Source organism: Protomyctophum parallelum (genome assembly GCF_964188405.1).
Source record: "Protomyctophum parallelum genome assembly, chromosome: 3".
Lineage (NCBI taxonomy): Eukaryota > Metazoa > Chordata > Actinopteri > Myctophiformes > Myctophidae > Protomyctophum > Protomyctophum parallelum.
Window position 1 is genome coordinate 15,378,873 of NC_139698.1, and position 19,832 is coordinate 15,398,704.

The window sequence follows — 19,832 nt, forward strand, 5'->3', positions numbered from 1 at the left end:
GCCTTATCTACTCAAGCCACTCACGCCGTGATTTCAAACTTCTTCAGCAAGTAGTTTTTACGGGCCATTGTTCTGTCGAATGGCTTCTAAAGATATGCTCATGGCCTCCCACCTCATTAGACCCACAACTCGCAAGTTCTGATTTCAAAAGCCCATGCACTTCAACTCCACCCAGATTATGACTTGGTGTTTAGTCAAGGATGTCAGGGTATTAATATGACAAAATACTTGATAGTAGCCGATTCATTGTTTAACCTGCCTTATAGCCTAGCCTATCTATTATCTATATCTTGTTATGTTAATGCGCTCTTTTGTTTTGTACAGGGTTTCCCAATTTTTCTCTTTAGTGGCCTCACTCGTTTAGATTCGTTTAGGCTTTAATAGGCTATAATATTAGACTATATTTTAGTCTAGGCCTAGTTGGTCTATAATTCTCCCAATAGAACAAATATATAATATAACAGCCTACAGGCCAATTATCTGTCTTGTTTCTCTTTATAGCCTCATCAATATATCCAACCAATCACTATTGTAAAGTCGTTTGGGTGATTGATGGGGTGATAATTGGAGTCTTTTGTGAATGAATGTTTATGTTCGTGAATCGTGTCTGACGTCACGCTCTATTAAAGCTCGTTTTTTTTTGGATACAATGTGTTGGTCACGACGCTGCTAGGACGCATTCCTTCACTGCCTGCCACGCCCCCCGGGGCCCCCTTTATAACGGGACATGGCTGGCCACTGATTGACTATACTCTGTCTGTGTTAACTTGTGGAGACGATCTGACTGCAAGTGGAAGAGGATTCTTTTTTGCCGGGAATAGAAAATATTATGTACTGGGATTCCTTCATAAAACCAGGCGACAGAAACACAGACAGCAAAGACGCAAAAATAAAGGTAGGTTTTTTATGTGATGTGAACGGGGGTTGTTTGTCAGCCTGTTTCGTGAAAAAGAAAGAAAAATACATGTTGAGTCAGAGTGTCTTTAGCCTCATGTTCAGTTACAAAAACGTCATAGTTATAACAGTTATTACAGAATTATATAGCCACTCAAGGTAATTGAGTGAGTGTTATAGGTCTATAACAAACAATATGCCTGCATGGGTGACTGAAACATTGTGTTTCTTACAGATGGAGATATACCAGTCAGGTTATTACACAGAGGACTTCAGGACCCAGGAAGTACCAGCTGGCTTTGATGCATCATATGGTAAGTCTGATGTTATATCACCTGAGGGCCTATACCCATCACATCATTCATAACAATTGAAATATTGTTATATTTGATACTTTTAAAGTTCAGTTGGATTTTGTTCCACTTGGTGCTGCTATGATCATTACAGTATACTATACTGTAATGGTCGTAGCAGCACCAAGGCCTATACTCAGTATAGGCCTATAATTAATAGATAGATTTGGAATTTCTGGACATTTCAAATCTTTGTATGATCAACCGCCCAACTCTGTTTCCGCTGAGCCTGCTTATGTTGAAGGACAGAGGAAATGTTTTGAAGCCAGTATCATCACTCCTGTCAAAATGTACTGAATGAGACCTTGACAAACCGTGTGTGTGTGTGTGTGTGTGTGTGTGTGTGTGTGTGTCTGTGTGTGTGTGCTGTGTGTGTGTGTGTGTGTGTGTGTGTGTGTGTGTGTGTGTGTGTGTGTGTGTGTCACCATGTGAAGAATATCTGAATGGGCTGAGAGGGAGAGAGACAGAGAGAGCGAGGGAGGGGGGGGGGGGGGTCAGGTTATAGATACTCACTGCATTTGACTGCCTCTCTCCCTCCCTTCCCTAATCCTTTCCTCCAGACTTCCTCCTCCAACAGATTTAGGGCCCCCCCACCCTCCATCACTAGTCTGTCACCACCACCCCACACACACACACACACACACACACACACACACACACACACACACACACCAGCATTTCCTCATCTCTTCCCCCCTGTTTCCTCCTCTCCCATTGAGCAAAAGTCGAGGTGGACCTGAGTGGAGTGTTGCTGATTCGGCAGTATACACAAAAATAAAATAAAATTGGCCTTTTTATGGACTTTTCCAACTAGTTATTTAACCTCCTATCAGAACCCTGTATATGTAACATGTATTCCTCTCCTTCCGGCTTCATGCACACTGACTTCAAGCCGCATGTGTCTATAATGTTGTTGTATATGTAACCTCCAGACTACGGTGGTGAAGACCTGTCTTTTTTGTTAGACAGTAAAGGACCTGCACAACAACAGTACCCAGCAGAGAGCTACGCAGAGCCGCTGAAAACCTCTCGGACGTATGACACCAAAGGTATACAAGCACTCACAGTCACAATACATTCATTCAGCTCACGTTCAGCGTTAACACATTTACTGTCATGATTTGTCATCAATGTATCTGGTCTGACAGTTTATCCAATTTAATGTTTTCTTTTCTTGTCTCACAGTTACTTCTAACGATCCAGTCCTCTTCAACCTCGACACATACCCAGAGTTCAACTTTTGGGCCTCATATCCAAATGGTGGGCATTTCTCAATTGTCTGAATATTTTTGTGATTTGGCATGTTTTACCACTGAAGAGTAAAGAAACACCAACGATCAAGTGTTTTATTAATTTCATAAAATGTGTCAATCAACCCTATATTCCAGCAAGACATAAACACAGGGATAGTGTTGTACTGCTGTTGCACTGCTGCCATCTACACGTTGTGGGACTGATGTGGTGGTGGCTGAGCTGATAGGGCTTATTTAGTGTGTATAGTGTTTCATTACTCATGTTGATCAAATTTGAAGTAGACTATTTGCCTAAAAGCCTGGTTTAAATGAATGATACCTGTTTCATTTTCATAGATGGGCTAACATTGGACCAGTCACAAGCAGGCTTCCAGGAGTCCACCCAGACATACCAAAGTCTAGTACCCCAAAATGGACAATACAGCCCAGCAGGCATGGGAAATGACAGCAACCCCTTCCTCCCCGGAAAAGGAGTCAACACGTTACAGAGTAAGCAGTTTGATGCATGGATATAGCAAAGCATATAGCAAGCATTTATACTTACTTATTAAGTCTTTGTTGTATTTCTATGATCTTTTAAATCCAATAATAGGCTATTACAAATATGTGTGTCTTACCAGTAAATTAACACACGTGGCTTTGTTGCAGCAGGTGAGACAGACCAGACATACACATGTCACTCAGCAGAACTGTATGACTCTGATGCACAGAGACGGACATCATCCTTCTGGCCTGACTACCCGTCTCCCAGCTACACTGCACCTCTACCTCACCCGCCAACAGCCTCGTGCCCCTCAAATCCTGGGCCTCAGTCCACGGGGCAGTACTGCCCCCGTGTGGTAAAAAGGAAAAACACACACTCCCAGAGGCCAGACAGGGAAGGCCAGATGACGGGAATGTCAGCTTATCCAGGTGAGAGACAGACAGATGAGATCTGATTCTGTGTAGAGTTTGTGTTGTAATCTTTTTTGAAAGAATTATATACATTATGCTTTGTGTATTGCTATTACTGTTTAATGGAAAATAAAATATTGTTTCCTAGACACATGCTCATGCAAACTAAAATGATGCATCCCTTTAAAGTGTAGTGAGCTACAGGATTGATTGATTGAATACTTTATTAAAAGTTTGCACAGGAAAGTACAGTTCAATACAGGGTCTGCTATAAGAGGATTTAAAAGTAAAACCCAAGAAAGCATATGGCTTGTGTATATTATATCTTCATATCCAATTAAACTGAACATTTAATGACATTTAATATACAAAAAATCACACCCATGTGAAGTGAGGGGCGCTAATATATTAAAGTCTAACTCATGTTGATTAAAGGCCATTAACAATAAAGGGACAATATGACGTACATTTTCCCATCATTGTCAATGGCGTTTTTAAAACAAACATTGAACTAAAAACAAATATTAAACCTTTACTCAAAAATAAGTCGTAATAAAAAAGTAGGCCAACAGTAAAGGCCGATTTGACTGTTTACTGGGGACAGTTTTGAATTGAAGGCACCCAAGTGCTCTTTGAGAGCAGTTTTGAAGGAAAGTAGGGATTCACATTCCTTTACGACTGTTCGTAGGGCGTTCTAAAAGTTTGTGGAATCGGAGGAAATTAATGTAACCCCTTGTTTGAGCCCAATCTGGGTTGAAAGTGATTAGTGGAGCTCCCTCTGGTGTTGTGTATAGGATGGCAAGGATTTTGTACCAGACATGCTGCCTATAGTGATTATTTATTTCTGAACAGGCCTGAATTAAGTAGTTATGCATGGCATCACATTAAGCTTTAGTAACGTCAGCTCTGATACAAGCGCTCGTCTTCATTTCCAGACAGGGTTTACAGAAAAAAAATCACAACATACCATGAAAACATAAGCATACAGAAATCATAATTGCTTATTATAACATAGTAAACATGGTTTCATAAATTCATTCATTCGTTTAGGATCTGGACCCATCCAGCTGTGGCAATTCTTGCTGGAATTGCTTTTGGACTCTGCCTGTCGTCATTTCATTTGCTGGACAGGAGATGGTTGGGAGTTCAAGATGTCCGACCCAACAGAGGTGAGGCCATTTCCGTTTGGTTTGAATTATGTGTAGCCTGGCTGGGGATATAATTTTTTCCTAGTTCTATTCCCAACTGTGCACCTTCCTAACTAGTTTTGCCCTACAGGTGGCCAAGCGCTGGGGCCAATGCAAGAACAAACCCAAGATGAACTACGAGAAGCTGAGTCGTGGCCTGCGATACTACTACCATAAGAACATCATTCACAAGACAGCAGGCAAGCGCTATGTGTATCGCTTTGTCTGTGACGTGCAGGGCATGCTGGGAAAGACCGCACAGGAAGTCCTGACCAGTCTGAATGTTGTATCGCCACCGAGCACCGAGTCGTGGCAGTGTCCTGCTGTGCCTTCATCCTTGTCAGAGCAAAGCAGTGAAACATGGTCATCACAGTAGGATCGGTATATGCCAGGACTGTTGGTGTCTATGGTGCTGCTTATACTCGGCACCATAGACACCATAACTCTGTTAAAGACTGAAGATTTACACTGCTCTGAAATCAGTTGGCTAAAAATGATTGGAGTCATACATGGTTGGCCAATTTGAGGTACATCGTTCCATTTCTGTAATTGGTCTGTTATTATGTGATATATTGTCAACTGTTGCATAATGTTATTTGACAGCATCTGTTAAATATTTATGCTATATTTTTGAGGGGCACTAGCCCCTCCTATGTCCAGCTTTTGGTGTGTGTAACCCAACATTTGTCCTAAATTTTGAGACAAACATTGCGTAACATAAATGTTGAAGACGAAGGTGAGGACGCAAATTCTCACTTCACACTGTAATAGATTTGACCTTTTAAAGGTTCAGTAACTCATTTTGGTGCTGAACCCAATTCAAATGACCAATTTAGCGCTCTTCAACAACTGTAAAAAACTGTAATTTCTTATAGTCAGATGATTTGAGCACTGTGTAAACAACTTACTTTAATAAATGCAGCCTACTGGTGTTTTCATTTAATATAGACTAATTTAGTGCATGCATCACTTTGTAAATAATGTTAATAGTTTTCATATTTGGAGGTTTTGCATTTGTTTGTAGATTATTTTTTTATACAAAACTTTCATGTCTACCTCTTTTGCTAATCAGAATAAATTAACCTGGGATTCACACCTTACTAATGTGAACATTTCTGCCTGTGACAATTGTTTCAATAAACTGTAGGCTACATAATGAGGTTATGTCCATGTGTCATTGTGTGAGTTTATTATTGTTGGGGAAAATGTATTGTAAAAAGTATTGGCCTGGGCCAGGCACCTTGGCAGGTAATCCAGTCTGGCAGTGTGCCGCGGGTTCGACTCCCGATCCCGACGGCCTTTACTGCATGTCTTCCCCCCATCTCTCTCCCCATTTCCTGTCAGCCTGCCCTATACTGTCTGTCCCTCCATAAAAAAAATATAAAATCAAGGCGAAAGCCACAAAAAAAACATTAAAAAAAAGTATTGTAAAAATGTTGGCCACATTAAATATTGAAAAGTGAATTTTTGGTTGAACAAAATATTCTGCCCCTCAGCCCATTAAAAGTATATCCTATATATTCAGTGTTTTTGTTTATGATTATGGAAACAATATTATAGAAATATCAACGCTATATAATAGGGCTCCAATGTACTTTATTACATGCACCCAAAACATTCTGTGAGCTCTTCATCAGACCTGACGATTGATTGTTGATTGATTGATTGATTGATTGATTGAAATATTGTATTAACAGACTTTCCAGGAAAAGGCAAAGGGGCGAGATGACCTGTTACCGTTCTACTTCTGCCTTTTGATTTTGCTTTAATATGGGGGGAGCCTACTTCTCCTATTACTGTAACACCTTATTGCTGTGTTTCCGTAGGCTGACGGATACATTAAGTCAACAGCATTGTCATGCCTCTGCCTGAAAGCGCGTCCACTGTTTTTTGAATCGCTGCCTGACATAGCCTATAGGCCTACTTTTTGGACAAAGGTTTGTGTACGACTTAACCTTTGGACATGGCCAAAAAAGCAATTAAAGCTGCTCTTAATGATCTGGGCAAGCGTGAACTGGAGGCATTCTGCAGCGTTTTGATTGATCGCAAAGAAGAACCGCGCATTCGCCGAAGCGCAATCGAGGATAAGAGTATAATACAGATTACAGATAAAATAGTTTCAGCTTTCACTGAAAACCACGCCATTGACGTTGTTGTGGATATATTGAAAGAAATCGACTGCAACGAAGTTGCAAAGGAGCTAGAAGAGAGCTCGGCGAGTAAGTAGGGTAGGCTATCACTTCCTTCCTCACATGCTTAATTACAAATCATTGCATGAATAGGCAGGCCAAGCAATATATGCTATATATTATAATGTTATTAACCTATAGTTTATAGGTCCGCTGTAATTGTCACCATATTTTGGCAATTTGGCAGTGGCACAGGAACATTCAACATACCGTAGTCATCTTTCTTTCACTTTCACTTTGGGGAAAGTTTTGTTAGTTGTCTTGTTAGCTTGTCAGTCAGTGTTAAATTAGTCGACTTAAATTAACAGTTTGTTGCTATTTATTAACAACTATTAGCTCGTATTCACGTTTTAATTTAAACTGTTTATATTTTATGTCTTGCAGAACAATCCAAAGGAACGACTGCACCTATCCGTGAGTGGTTGACCATAGACTGTAAAAAATAAACGTATAGTCTCTTTTTGAAAGGCGGGGCAGATTGGAATATCACTTCCACAATGGGCATAAAACGTAACGATGTTTTATTTCTTGCAGCCCCTGCAGCCTCAGCCCCACATGTGGAAGTTAGAGGTAAGTTGAATTTGGGTATAGTAGGCCTACTGTAGTTGGTTATAGCAACCAATTACCTAGCCCTGAAACATGACTGCCATGATGATTATCATGACAGTCATGCAGAAACTTAGCCCTGTTTTTGGCGCTCGCTGCATTTACAAGATTTCCGTACTCACAAAGTGTCCCACGGGTGTTAGTTAGTAGCAGCGCCAGCGATTAGAATTGCTGCATCTCGCGTTGTTTAATAAAAAGCATTTTTGTCCGAGCTCCCCGGCTACTTTTTTCAAACGGGGTTCGTTTGGGATATCCACAGTTGCACACCGGGAGCGCACTCGCCTATTAGTCTGTATTGGCAGGGCGGTCAGCGTACCTATATCGAACACACCGAGTGCCACCCTCCTCCCGACCGATAGGGGCGCGTAGTTGAAAGCCAATGGCAAAATAACACCTCGGATAAAAAATGCTTTTTATTAAACAACGCGGGATGCAGAAATTCTAATCGCTGGAGCTGCTACTAACTAACACCCGTGGGACAAATTGTGAGTACTTTATATTTGAAATCTGAATGTTTATATATACGGAAATCTTGTAAATGCAGCGTTCGCCAAAAACAGGGTGAAGTTTCTTCATGACTCTCGTACGAGAGTCATGAACCATGGCTACCAATTACCAAAGTAATTGGAGAGAGAAAAAAAAACGACTTTAAATTAAATAATGAATCTAAACTATACATTGAAGCCATCGGATATTATAACTTGCCATTCCTATATTTGGGCAATAATAATAATAATAATCCGTACTGCTACACGGATTCTGCACGGATTCATCAACTTTGATGAATTGAACAATGTGGACCCTGTTGTAAACAAGTGTAATGCTTAATTGGGTCGTCCACTCACAGTTGACAGTCTTTGTATTGAGTTTGTGCTTAAAATGTACTGTAAATTCTACAAACTGTTAATAAAGATTTCAATCAATCAATCAAAATTGTAAAAAAGGGCTTCAGTGTTTAATGAGATTAATCAATTTAGTTAAAACAATTTTCTTAATATTAATGTATATTAATTAATTATTATATAAAAATAATAAATAAATTACAAAAAAAACATGCAACATCTCAATTATTCAATTAATAAAATAAAAAAATCAATAGAATAATTGCTAAGAAAATAACCCATAGTTGGAGCCCACTGTGTTAAAGGGGTATTTCACTTTTAAACAGTGGGTAAACTTTTACAAATTCCATTTTAACCATGTTAGAAAACACACATCCCTGGTTCTGGTGACTGATATTTTTCTTCTAATGTGTTTTTTATTTTATTTGTATTTTTCAAATTATAAAAAGAAAAAGAAAAAAGTAATTTGACAAAGATATCCAGTTCCCAGCTTTGCTGTTGCTGAGGTGGTATATGCTATATAGGCTACCGACACTTCCCAATGCTGAGATGCAGGCACCACCTGCAAAATGTTGCCATGTGCTGGCTGAGGCCGCATCTTCCATCCAATATAAAAGATTTAGGGTTTTTTTTAAACCCCAGAATTTAAAAAAATTGTGGATGTTGTCTCCGGTAAGTCGTAGATGTTGAACGATGTGAAAGGACAGACCCATAAGGAACACCATTCCTCTGCCTTCTGAGCCTGATGCGCTGGCCATCGCTGGTCACTATGACAGCAGCACAACGCCAGATCTTTTGGAGCTTGGTCCCCGGAGTCATGATGGGTAGAAGGAGCAGAGCCAAGCAGATGTTTTTGCTCTCTGATGGATCAGGGTAGATGTTGGGGTCATGGTCTGGTGATTTGCCTTGCATTAGTTTGCTGATGGCTGGAGCTCAGATGCTGTGAAGTCTCCTGATATATTAACATCCACACTGGTGGCCCTGGAGAGGGGAGACACCTCAATTCAATTCAATCACACGCTCACCTCACACGCCTCACCTCACATGCTGCCAATCGGGAAAAGTTCTGCACCCGGGAAGCAGCCGTTAAGGAGATGGGATGAGATGGTGTTTGGTGTCACCACTCACCAGGCACATACTTGAGTCTTTCTGCCTGTCAGCAGGTTGATGGTCTGCCACGCTTTGCGACTATGGGTAAATCGATTGACTCAACGACTTCAGTCCACCTTGTCTTTCGGGCGTCATCCAGTTTCTTTAGAAGTGCTGTTGCCGTCACATCCACTTCTTCCTTGCAGCTAGCCTGCTGATCAGGGCCGGCTGTAGCCTGGCCCACTAGGGTGGGCAGGGCGAATATATGGGGGGGGGGGGCATTCCGCACGCACCACATAGCGTAATAATCCCCCGAAATGCTATGCTATCTATCTTCTCCTTCTTTGACCAACAGTAACCCAATTTCCATCCGCACCCTGTTGGCAGTGGCGTGCACAGACATTTAGAGGGGCAGGTGCTGAAGAAAAAAAAGGGCACTGCGGCGCGTGGAACCACCGGTTGCCTTAATAGTGTGTGAGATTTATAGATTTTGGGGCATAAATAATATATTGGAAGCTTTTAATCCAGAATTGATCAATGTCACCATGGGCCACATACTGTACACTGTACAAAACAAAAATAAAATTAACAAAGAAACATTCAATAGGGCACATTGCTGTCCAGAGGGCAAAAGGGCAGGTGCTCTAGCTCCACCTAATCTTATCTGTCCAACAGCAACACAGTTATCTAAAAGATGATCGTCCGTGCCAACTTCATTCCATTCACTGCAATAAAAGTCTTGCTTCACTGCCGTCCTTTGACCATGCATGATATTCACAGTTTGACGTAGGACAGTTAATAAAATTAACAATTACTTCATTACAGTAGTTTGGCCATAAATACACACACACACACACACACACACACACACACACACACACACACACACACACACACACACACACACACACACACACACACACACACACACACACACACACACACACACTCCATAACCTTTGATTGGGTGGGCAGGACGCACGTTTGGGTGGAGCTCACACCTGTGTTCTACCTGCCAGTCCTAGCAGAAATTGCCCTGGCTTCCATCGTCGCTTACAGTCATCCCGGTTCCCCATACGTCTGGCCAGTTCGTTGGTACTTTGCGCTCCTGCGTCATTCTTGAGTACATCCATATATGTTAGTGTGGGATGTCCTCGTGATCGTGTGTTGATTCCCACAGCACCAATTTGCTGGCTGGCAGTTATTTTTGTCTTTGGCAGTGTCCAGCTAGTCTCAATTCTCCTGGCTGCTATTGTCTGGCTCACCCTTGGTATTCCCTCATACAGATTCTTGCTGATAAGTACTGTACGCAACATTCTGGTGTAGCACTGTCTAGAGAGACACTTCTGCAGGGTTGGCTTCAGGGTCCAGCATTCACTGCCATAATAAGTACAGACTCTGTTGCTGTTCTACTGTTAAGAACCAGGTGCAACTTCCCATTGGCAGCCCATTCATCCAAACAGAAAAGTCCTATCTAATTGTATTACACAACATTTGTTTATTTCATAAAAATCCACTGTAGACATGTTATGAGCTACTTTCTGTCCTAGAAGGTGATTATTTTTCTAAGTGTTGCAGTTTGGAAGTACTCGTTGGATATCACTCAACTGCCCTGCGTAGCACCTGCATTGAATTTGCACACAATGCAGGAGGCAGCAGGACAGACATTGCTTTACTGAAAACGAGTGCTTCCAAACTCTGATGGCAAGATGGCCGCGGTCTGCAAATGGTCAATACAACGGCATGGATGGAGGCATCCTGGAAGCAGGATGCTTAGCCTGGCCACCAGGGTGGCTCCACAACATTGAGCTGGATATCTGATGATGATACACAAAAATGAAGAAAAAACAAAGTAATTGAAAAAACCCTCATGCACAATGCTGACAATATCAGTCATCAGAATCAACAACGTATATTTTCAAAGAATCTAACATGGAGTTTGACATTACAATGCTTTTATATACAGTGGGAAGTAGGCGTGTCTGATACAATTTATATCAAAAAACTAAATATTGAATCAAGCAACTTAAAAACTGTCTTGGGTGCATAGAAAAGCCTACATGTTAAAATGACCCCAGAAGTGTTTTAAAGTGAAATACCCATTTAAGTGACATAAATTAACAGTTTGTTTTCAACTTTATATAGGCTATATTTATGCATGTGATTTTGTTCACCTTTTGAATTTGAATGCTGTTTTATTTTTTGCAGTAGAACCCAAAGGCGCAGCTGCATCTGTCCCAGGTTGGTGCTTTTGAAAGTTGACTCTCAAATTGAGACATTTCCTTTAGGCTTACTTGCATAATATTTAGCATTACTATATATTCACATTGTAGTCTCCATCACAGTCCTTAGGATTTGGATATATATACTGTATAAGCTGTAGTGGTGTTGCTTAAAATATCCTTTAATTATGCACATTTTGGGGTGCTGAAGGCCTAGTGGCGCATACCAGATACACACAGTATCCACACTTTTCCTGGGCTGTGTGTGCTCCAGTTCCTGTCGATTTGATCCAATGAAAGCCAATGAAACTGGTCAGATGACCAATGATATCCAATGAAATCAACAGGAACTGGAGCACACACAGCCCATGAAAAGTGTGGATAGGCTCTAATGCAGCCTACCAATGAGTCACAGGTTCACAGGTTGGGGGCCTTTGCTGTGTGTCACTCCGTCTTTCTCTGTTCACTCTCTGTTTCCTGTCCTTCTTTACTGTACTATCCAATAAAGGCAGAAAAGCCCAAAACATATCTTGCTTGTTGGCTATTACTGCATGTATTTTGACCATGGAGTCTCATCCACAACTAAATGTTCCTTTCTTCAGGGATTGCCTTTGTGAAACAACAACGGACTAAGCTGATTGACAGAGTGACCGCGATCTCATCTATCCTGGATATGCTCCTTGAGCATGGTGCCATCAATCATGAGGCCTACAGTATGGTGAGGTGTAAGCACACCAATCCGGAAAAGATGAGGGAACTCTATATGTACCTGCAGAACGACAAAGCCAGACAAATGTTCTATGAAGCTCTTGAGAAACACGAGAAATTTCTTCTTGAGGAGCTGCATGGCAATTACATTTCTTTTTAGGCCAAACAATGTAGGCTACAACTGAGAATACCTTTTTGGACCATGATGCGTTCTGTTAATTCTCATGCAAGCCTATCCCTCCACACTTTGTAATTCCAATGTTTTCCTAATTCGTACAAATAGCAATTTGTTTTTGTTTTCTTAATCTCAAGATTTTATTGATCAGAATATGTATGTTTGTTGAATTTAAAATATATCATGGTACATGGTATTCTTTCTGATTACTACTTTGTCCTTTTTAATAAAAGATTCTACGCAAATTATTTTTGGCTAGTTCATAATGTTTGAATTTTCAAGTTTGATTGATTGATTGAATATTGTATTAGACATAAATGTAAAAAGTTAACAGCAACTGAGTACAGTCAAACACATCTTGTTTCCATTTAGTCTCTAGAAGTTAAGTGGGTTTCTTACAAAGAAATGTTTCCTAGAGCAATATAGGATATTATATATAGGAAACCTCTTATCTCCATGTTTCGACTTTGTAATGTTTAGTTCGGCCTACTTCGTCATACAAGGGTTTCACATAAAATGAGTGAAAATAGCTAATCTATAAGCGTTGCGATGCGACATCATGTGAGCTTGTAGATTGGATAAACGTGTTTTCCAAATAATAAAAGAAATAACTGTTTTGGTCATACAAATCAAATCAAACTTTATTTCTAGAGCACATTTACAAAGACCAGAGGTCAACCAAAGTGCTGCACAAGATCATAAAAACAACTTAACAAGCATACTGTACAAGGTTTACACCCGACAGCAACGATACGTAGGCTATTCACATTCACATATACTGTAGGGGTGGTATAACATTGGTGGCCCAAATGCCTAGATAATACACTGCACAGTATGAATAGGGAGTGCATCTCTCTCTCTCTCTCTCTCTCTCTCGTTAAAGATAAACAGTTATGCATAAATAGCTTTTTTTTTAAACTACAATGTGCAATAGTACAATGTACAACCATATCAATAGCATAATGTAGCATACCCTAAAGGCTGTAGGGAGAGAAGGATTAGGTTTTACTATAAGGAGCTAGTGCAGACTACTGCAGAGAAACTAATATGGGCAAAATATTATCTTTTTTCCTGGTTCTTGTCAAGGCTATGTAAAGACGGAAAGATTAGATGTGTCACATTCTGCGACGTGAACTGCCCCGCAGTAAACAGGTGCTGAAAGTTTGATGCAATGCACTGAAGTCAATGAATGCTATGGGTGGCTTATTAATGACATTTGTCAAATAAAATAATAGCCTACATACCGGTATACACATTAGTTCTGATCTCTTGTTTGTCTATGTTCACAATATAATTTTGCTGAGGTATCGGTGGCAGGTCACATTAGTTATCACACTGAAGTAACAATTTATTTTTCAATGAATTACTCAAAAGCAATGAGATACGATAAAAGGTAAGCAGAAATTGATAGAAAATATGTGTGTTATAGATTGCCCACAGGGTCCCCACTCCCCAGTAAAAGTATAGTTAACATAGCATCACAATCATTTTAACCACTTCATCCATTTAGCCTATATGTTGGCTATTCAAAAATATCAGATCTACAAGCTCATAGCGTGTCAAAGACTCACTTCATACAGAAAATGTTTTGAATAATTTGATATTTTTAAAATCTTTTCTTCTGGGGATCCCTGGCAAAACCTTTTCAGATGTGGCCCGGGGCCAAATAGGCTACACATTTAATTCGGGGTCCTGCCCGAGTTGCAGTTGAATGAAATGTGGGTATGCCATCCATATAGCTTTAGCAGCATAAACATGACAACAATCGGAAATGGAATTACCTGACCTTAAAAATATTTTACAATTTCATTTATATCTCAGGAAAAGAGAAAAGAAAGTCTTGACCCTTGTTGCATGCTCAGTTGCACTTGCTGGGCTGCTAAATGGGCTACCTTATAACTACATTACCCATCATCCTTAGAGCCAGGAAGCAAATAACAACAAGCGACAAGGGCTAGCACATGATGTCCTTAGATGATGTCTCCTTGAACAACTGATCTTGGCTTTTGCGAAGATCAAAATAAAAATAAAAGTGCCAAGATTCACAAGCGTGCGCCAAACAGGTTTGTGTTCTTCATTTAAAATGTATGTTGAAAAAAATGCTAGAATGCGGATGTAGATATAGAATAACAGGCTAGCAGCAATAACATCAAGTCAGCAACCGCGGCTTGCATAACTAGCTGCCAGCCTGCCACTGTGAATGTGATTTGATCGCTGATATTCCATACTACCCCCGCCCATAGAGTATCCCCCGCCCTAGGCTAGCTCTGGTCCAGAGCTAGCCCCAATATGTTCCCTCAGTCCCTACGCTCAGCTACAGAATGAGCGTAGGGAACATAATGATTGATTGAAATATTTACAGTTTGCAGAATTACAGTACATTTCAAGCACAACTCAATACAAAGACTGTTAACTGTGAGTAGACGACCCAATAAACCATTACACTTGTTTACAAGAGGGTCCACCATGTTCAAATCATCAAAACATTCCTCAGCCTATAGTGGGAATTAGCCCTCCAAGCAGAACCCAATGCTACTGAAGTTTCTGACATTTGTTAGACCCAGTGCATTGGGTCCTGTTGCATCAGTATCCTGCCACCTGGTACGCAGCCATACTAAAACATAAACAACGTGTTTATGGCCTGTCTGCGCTCTTTGACGACATTTTTTCGTGTGAGGGTTTCTGAATATGTGAAGTATAAGTACCCATACATGCCGCTGCGAATATCTCCTGTGGCGCGGAAGCCGCCACAGTTTGCCACTGTTTGACCGATTTGGTCGCTTTGATTCTTCTCTTCCTTCCTTGTTTATTGACACCTCATTGTACCGCCTATCTGGCTAGCTAGTGGCGCTATAGCTATGACAGAGCAGATCAGAGGCAGGGACGTAGCCGCACAAGCCAACCACACACCGGGAGGCGGTACAATAAACGGTAAACAAACAAGAAGAAATAAAGCGACCAAATCGGTCAAACAAAGATTAAAAATACTTAACGGCTTCTGCGTCACAGGAGATATTCGCAGCGGGATGTATAGGTACTTAAGTTCCCGAATTCAGAATAACTCAAGCTAAATAAGGCCGTCACACGCCGCAGATAGGATCTTAGAGAGCATGTTTACATCCGCGTTCCAGAATTCCCATACGAAAATATAGTCATGAACAGGGACCCTACATAAAACTCATCAAAATGTCAGAAAAGCTTTATGTAGGGTTCCGAGAGGGGCTAAGTGGGAATAGCCATGCACGGCTTGGGATAACCGTGGATACTGCCATGTCTGCATGATAATAGTGTTCTATGGCTGTATATTGTATGCATAATATTAACTGTTTGACTCTTGCCCATTAGTTATAAACTATGTTAATCTAAGAGGATAGCGCACCAGATAAGAGATTGTGTTTGTTACATAAAAAGTAATTAATATGAACAAAACATGGGCTGCTTGCCATTGTTTGAATTCATTTACCCATGCTGCTGATCTGGTTATGGAGATGTTGACGCAGTCTTTATACCAAACCTGGCACAAGGCATTTCACTGCTCAGTGCTCAAAATGTAATCGTCACATTGATTGACGTTTAACTGTACTGTCGTCATCTTTAACAAATCATGATGTTTCCTCTGCACAGCTTGCAGATATGAGTTACATGTTCCAGCTGTGTGTCACCCGAAGTGACTTCCATCATGGCAGTTTTCTGCTCCTCTTGGCACGACGGACCTTGCAGTTCCGACTACTTAGCTCCAAGATTAGTCACAGTCTTAAGGAGAGCTACCGACGGCTGCAGCTGCCTGAAGAGGGCAAGAGCAGCCCTGTCCAGGTGAGAGAGGCTTACCTCCAAATGGCCAAACTGTACCACCCTGACTCTGGGGCTGCAACAGCAGATGGCGTCCTTTTTGCTCAGGTAGAACAGGCCTACCGTGCCATATTGGCACACCAGAGCCAAGTGAAGAGGAACGATAGCGCTAAGGAAGAGGACGATGACGAAAAGAGGAACAGTGTGGCACCTCAACACAGACATTACCTCAGCTACGAGGGCATAGGTTCAGGTACACCCAGCCAAAGAGAACGACAGTACCGTCAGTTCCGTGTGGACCGGGCAACTGACGAGGTTTTGAACTACCGTCAGATGGTACACGAGAAGGCGGCTGCGGAAGAGGGTGCTCTGGTGGACAGGGATTTGCGTCAGCGCAGCGGCAAGATCAAGATCACTCAAGCTGTGGAAAGATTGGTGGAGGACCTCATCCAGGAGTCAATGGCCCGTGGAGACTTTCAGAATCTGAGTGGATCTGGAAAGCCACTGGACAAGTTTCAGCACAACCCATATGCCGACCCTATGACCCACAATCTTAACCGCATTCTCATTGACAATGGCTACCAGCCAGCCTGGATCGTCACACAGCGAGACATCCGTGAGACAACCGCTCAGATCCGCAGTAGGCTGCTGGAGGGTAGGGCCAGGTTGGGTGACCCCATGACCCCAAGGGAACGTGCTCAATGGGAGCAGCTATGTGCATCTGTGGAAGAAGAGCTGTCCAAACTCAACAAGATGGTGGATAATCTTAACCTCATCGTGCCAATGCTCAACATGCAAATGGTTCACTTCAGTCTGGCACGGGAGGTTAACCGTGCTGAGAAAGGAGCACGCCAGCACAGACAGGACAGAGAGAAAGAGAGGGAGAGGGAGAGGGAGCACAGGAAGGAGAGAAGTTCCGCATCTAGACCTAAAAACACTAAACAAGGTCTGATATCATGGATGCAGAGTTTACTGAGGTGAAAATACTGAACATTCAATTCAATTGACAGCAATGTTTTTATTATTTTTATTACAATATACCAAAAACAAGTCATGAAGATGTACTTTAATCATGGATTTATTTAATATGAAATCTAAGTTATAAGTCACTAAGCATTGATGCTACATAAATACAGTTCTACAATCTAGCTTTCTCCTAATCAAATTTATTTGATTGTTTGATTTGTTTGGTTTTCTGGAAACTGGACAATTTCATCAAGATACATTAAGAAATGTATTGTACAAGCAATGTGTTTGTGTTGTGTGTATGACTCCGCAATGGTTTTCTTGACTTAGAGGAACTGAATGTTGGAAGAGCTGGTTATGACAGTTACTTTCTATGGTGCAAGTGTCTGTGGCATAACTGGCACATTACAATTTATATAGTAAATGAACGTTAAAAACATTTGCATTACAGTATGTTTCAAACCGCAATCATATGATTTCTAACGCCCAAGCCGCACCAATGCAACGCCTTGCAACAAAACAGTTTTAACGACATGTCACACCAATGCAACAACTTGGCAACTACCATTGGGGATAATGGTTTCATGCAACTACTCGCAACCGTTTGGTTGCAAGGAGTTGCATGGTGAATCATTGGTGAGGTTTGAACCTTAGCCTCCATCTAGCCTTCTAATTGCTCCAGTGTTGCAGGGTTGCAGATGACGATAGAGTCTTTGTCACTGGTTCTATTAACTGCATCTGGGCCATGCAGTGCTTGAACAACAACTCTAGAAGGGGTTTTGACCTTGGCCCAGTCATACGCAATGTATTGGTGATAGGGATCATTGGAGTTTTCCAGCTTTTTGGAGCGGATGTAGCTAAGCATGATGCCAAATGTGAAGAAACTGAACATGCCCACGACCAGCAAAATATACATAATTCCCTGCGACTGAGCTTGAGCCCTTGACCCACCCAGCTGGAGCACAGCCTGCTGGGTGCTGTAGTTTTGAGGAGGCACTGGCACTAGAATGCCTGTTCCATTTAGGCAGTGCTGCAGAAAGGCATACAGGACAGACTGTAGCTCCGTGCTGTTGATGTGTAACATTCTCCACGTCTGATGTCTGTCCAGTGGAAGTGCAACCAAGACACCTATGAGCGGAGAGCAGGAGTTGAAAATAATGTTTGTTCAGGTTGACAATATTTACATTTTACACACATTTTATCACAAAATAGGAATTATTATCTGAGCTTCCTTACATGTAACAGGAGATGTGTTCTACTTCTCGTTGAGGGAGCACCAGCTTTTCACACTTGGGTCTGTATTTTGGTTGACCTTTGTGAAAGCGAGAAATGTGTTTTTTTTGTACAGACTAAGACTTGAACCTTACTGCACCTGAAATTTCTGAATATTTGAATAATGGAAGAAATACATTAAAAACACAAATAAAACAATCTTACCTCTTAAAGGATCTGTAATTAGTGCATGTTGCCAAAAATCCTTCCAAAAAGTTTAGATTATTACTGTTATTCCTAATGGTTAGATATAAGCCTCGTGCACGTCTCTGCAGTCTGTATAATCCAAATACACCTACACTCAAGATGCACATCTCATCTCCCAACTCTGCCACAAACTGCCCTCCTACTTCTAGCTCATACGTATGTACACTGACACGAGTCACAGAATGTTCAACTTGTCAACACATTTAATGAAATGAGGAGGTCACAGGACAAGGTCAGATCCTCAGTAATGGGGTGATTTTCCTTCTTAAATCACAACAGGACGTGTAACATCTGTGGACAATACAAACGCTTTACTTTATGTGCATAGTTTGTGTTAGGGTATAAGGCTTATTTTATTTTAATATTATTCACTAATCTATATGCAACAGTGGTTGATACATACGTGAATAGGTTTGTAATGCACAGTATATTGTTGCTGTCGGTGTGTGGGTTTTATAAATATTGAACCATTGAAAAGTATCAACAAGAACTTATTAGTTAGTACTAAATAACATTGGATCTATTGGAAAATGTATACGTATTTTTTTTCTCCTTCATTTCATTTTCTTAACCCATTTTGGGCGGGAACCCCTTTTGGTGTTTCAAGCATTCTGTTATACTTTAGCTATTGGAAAATAGCAGATCTACAAGCTCATGAACTTGTAGGTCTGCTATTTTTGAAAAATCGTAAAAATGCGGCACAAATCTTTGAATAGGTATATATTCTTTCAGAGCGAAAGTTTTTTTTATTTCGACGTCGGGCCTAAATGGGTTAAAATGAACCGTCCGACAGCAATGATATGTACTCTCTGTACAAGTGTTGTCATCGTGCATTAGGATGGAGCTGGGCAGTGACAGAACAAAGAGCTTTCAGACTGGCAAGACAGCGGAGAGACCACATCCATACTCAGACAAGATTATGTTACAGCGCAATCACCTCCAAACGTCCTTGTCTCAACGACTGTGCAGATCCTGTGTGTTCGTTCACCAAAAGCCTATGGTAGGTAAAAGGGTATTAAAGATATAGGAACTGCCATGCCAAGTATAACAAAAATAACTCTAAAATAAATTAGTATTTCAATGTGTAGCATGTGTAATACCAATTTTCTATCTATCACTGCAGCTCCAAATGCCAAGACAAGATTTTCTGATGTGTTTAGTTTGTAAACACTAGTAATCACAGGTT

The 19,832-nt window shown here is 41.1% G+C and overlaps 3 protein-coding genes across 6 annotated transcripts; all 3 read left to right on the forward strand.

Moving 5' to 3' along the window:
• The first annotated feature begins 759 nt into the window (after window positions 1–759).
• etsrp (ETS1-related protein) lies at window positions 760–5,295 on the forward strand. Of its 2 annotated transcripts, none has more exons than XM_083760940.1 (8): window positions 760–895; window positions 1,130–1,208; window positions 2,213–2,296; window positions 2,433–2,507; window positions 2,837–2,989; window positions 3,149–3,412; window positions 4,445–4,563; window positions 4,673–5,295. In XM_083760940.1, the coding sequence occupies exons 1-8, from the start codon at window positions 830–832 to the stop codon at window positions 4,955–4,957; spliced, it is 1,125 nt and encodes a 374-aa protein (XP_083617066.1). In that variant the 5' UTR covers window positions 760–829; the 3' UTR covers window positions 4,958–5,295. The 2 variants fall into 2 exon arrangements, with proteins under 2 accessions (XP_083617066.1, XP_083617065.1); XM_083760939.1 differs by having other exon boundaries at window positions 2,180–2,296; window positions 4,673–5,294.
• A 1,123-nt stretch (window positions 5,296–6,418) lies between these two features.
• Window positions 6,419–12,571, forward strand: pycard (PYD and CARD domain containing). 2 transcript variants are annotated; one of them, XM_083760950.1, is made up of 5 exons: window positions 6,419–6,800; window positions 7,155–7,184; window positions 7,305–7,340; window positions 11,516–11,548; window positions 12,132–12,571. In XM_083760950.1, the coding sequence occupies exons 1-5, from the start codon at window positions 6,545–6,547 to the stop codon at window positions 12,395–12,397; spliced, it is 621 nt and encodes a 206-aa protein (XP_083617076.1). In that variant the 5' UTR covers window positions 6,419–6,544; the 3' UTR covers window positions 12,398–12,571. The 2 variants fall into 2 exon arrangements, with proteins under 2 accessions (XP_083617076.1, XP_083617077.1); XM_083760951.1 differs by having other exon boundaries at window positions 11,519–11,548.
• Window positions 12,572–14,363: 1,792 nt separating this feature from the next.
• dnajc28 (DnaJ (Hsp40) homolog, subfamily C, member 28) lies at window positions 14,364–19,744 on the forward strand. 2 transcript variants are annotated; one of them, XM_083761153.1, is made up of 3 exons: window positions 14,364–14,475; window positions 16,037–17,178; window positions 19,484–19,744. In XM_083761153.1, exons 2-3 carry the CDS (start codon window positions 16,046–16,048, stop codon window positions 19,671–19,673), a joined length of 1,323 nt encoding a protein of 440 aa, XP_083617279.1. In that variant the 5' UTR covers window positions 14,364–14,475; window positions 16,037–16,045; the 3' UTR covers window positions 19,674–19,744. The 2 variants fall into 2 exon arrangements, with proteins under 2 accessions (XP_083617279.1, XP_083617280.1); XM_083761154.1 differs by lacking the exon at window positions 14,364–14,475 and having other exon boundaries at window positions 16,034–17,178.
• The last annotated feature ends 88 nt before the right edge of the window (window positions 19,745–19,832 follow it).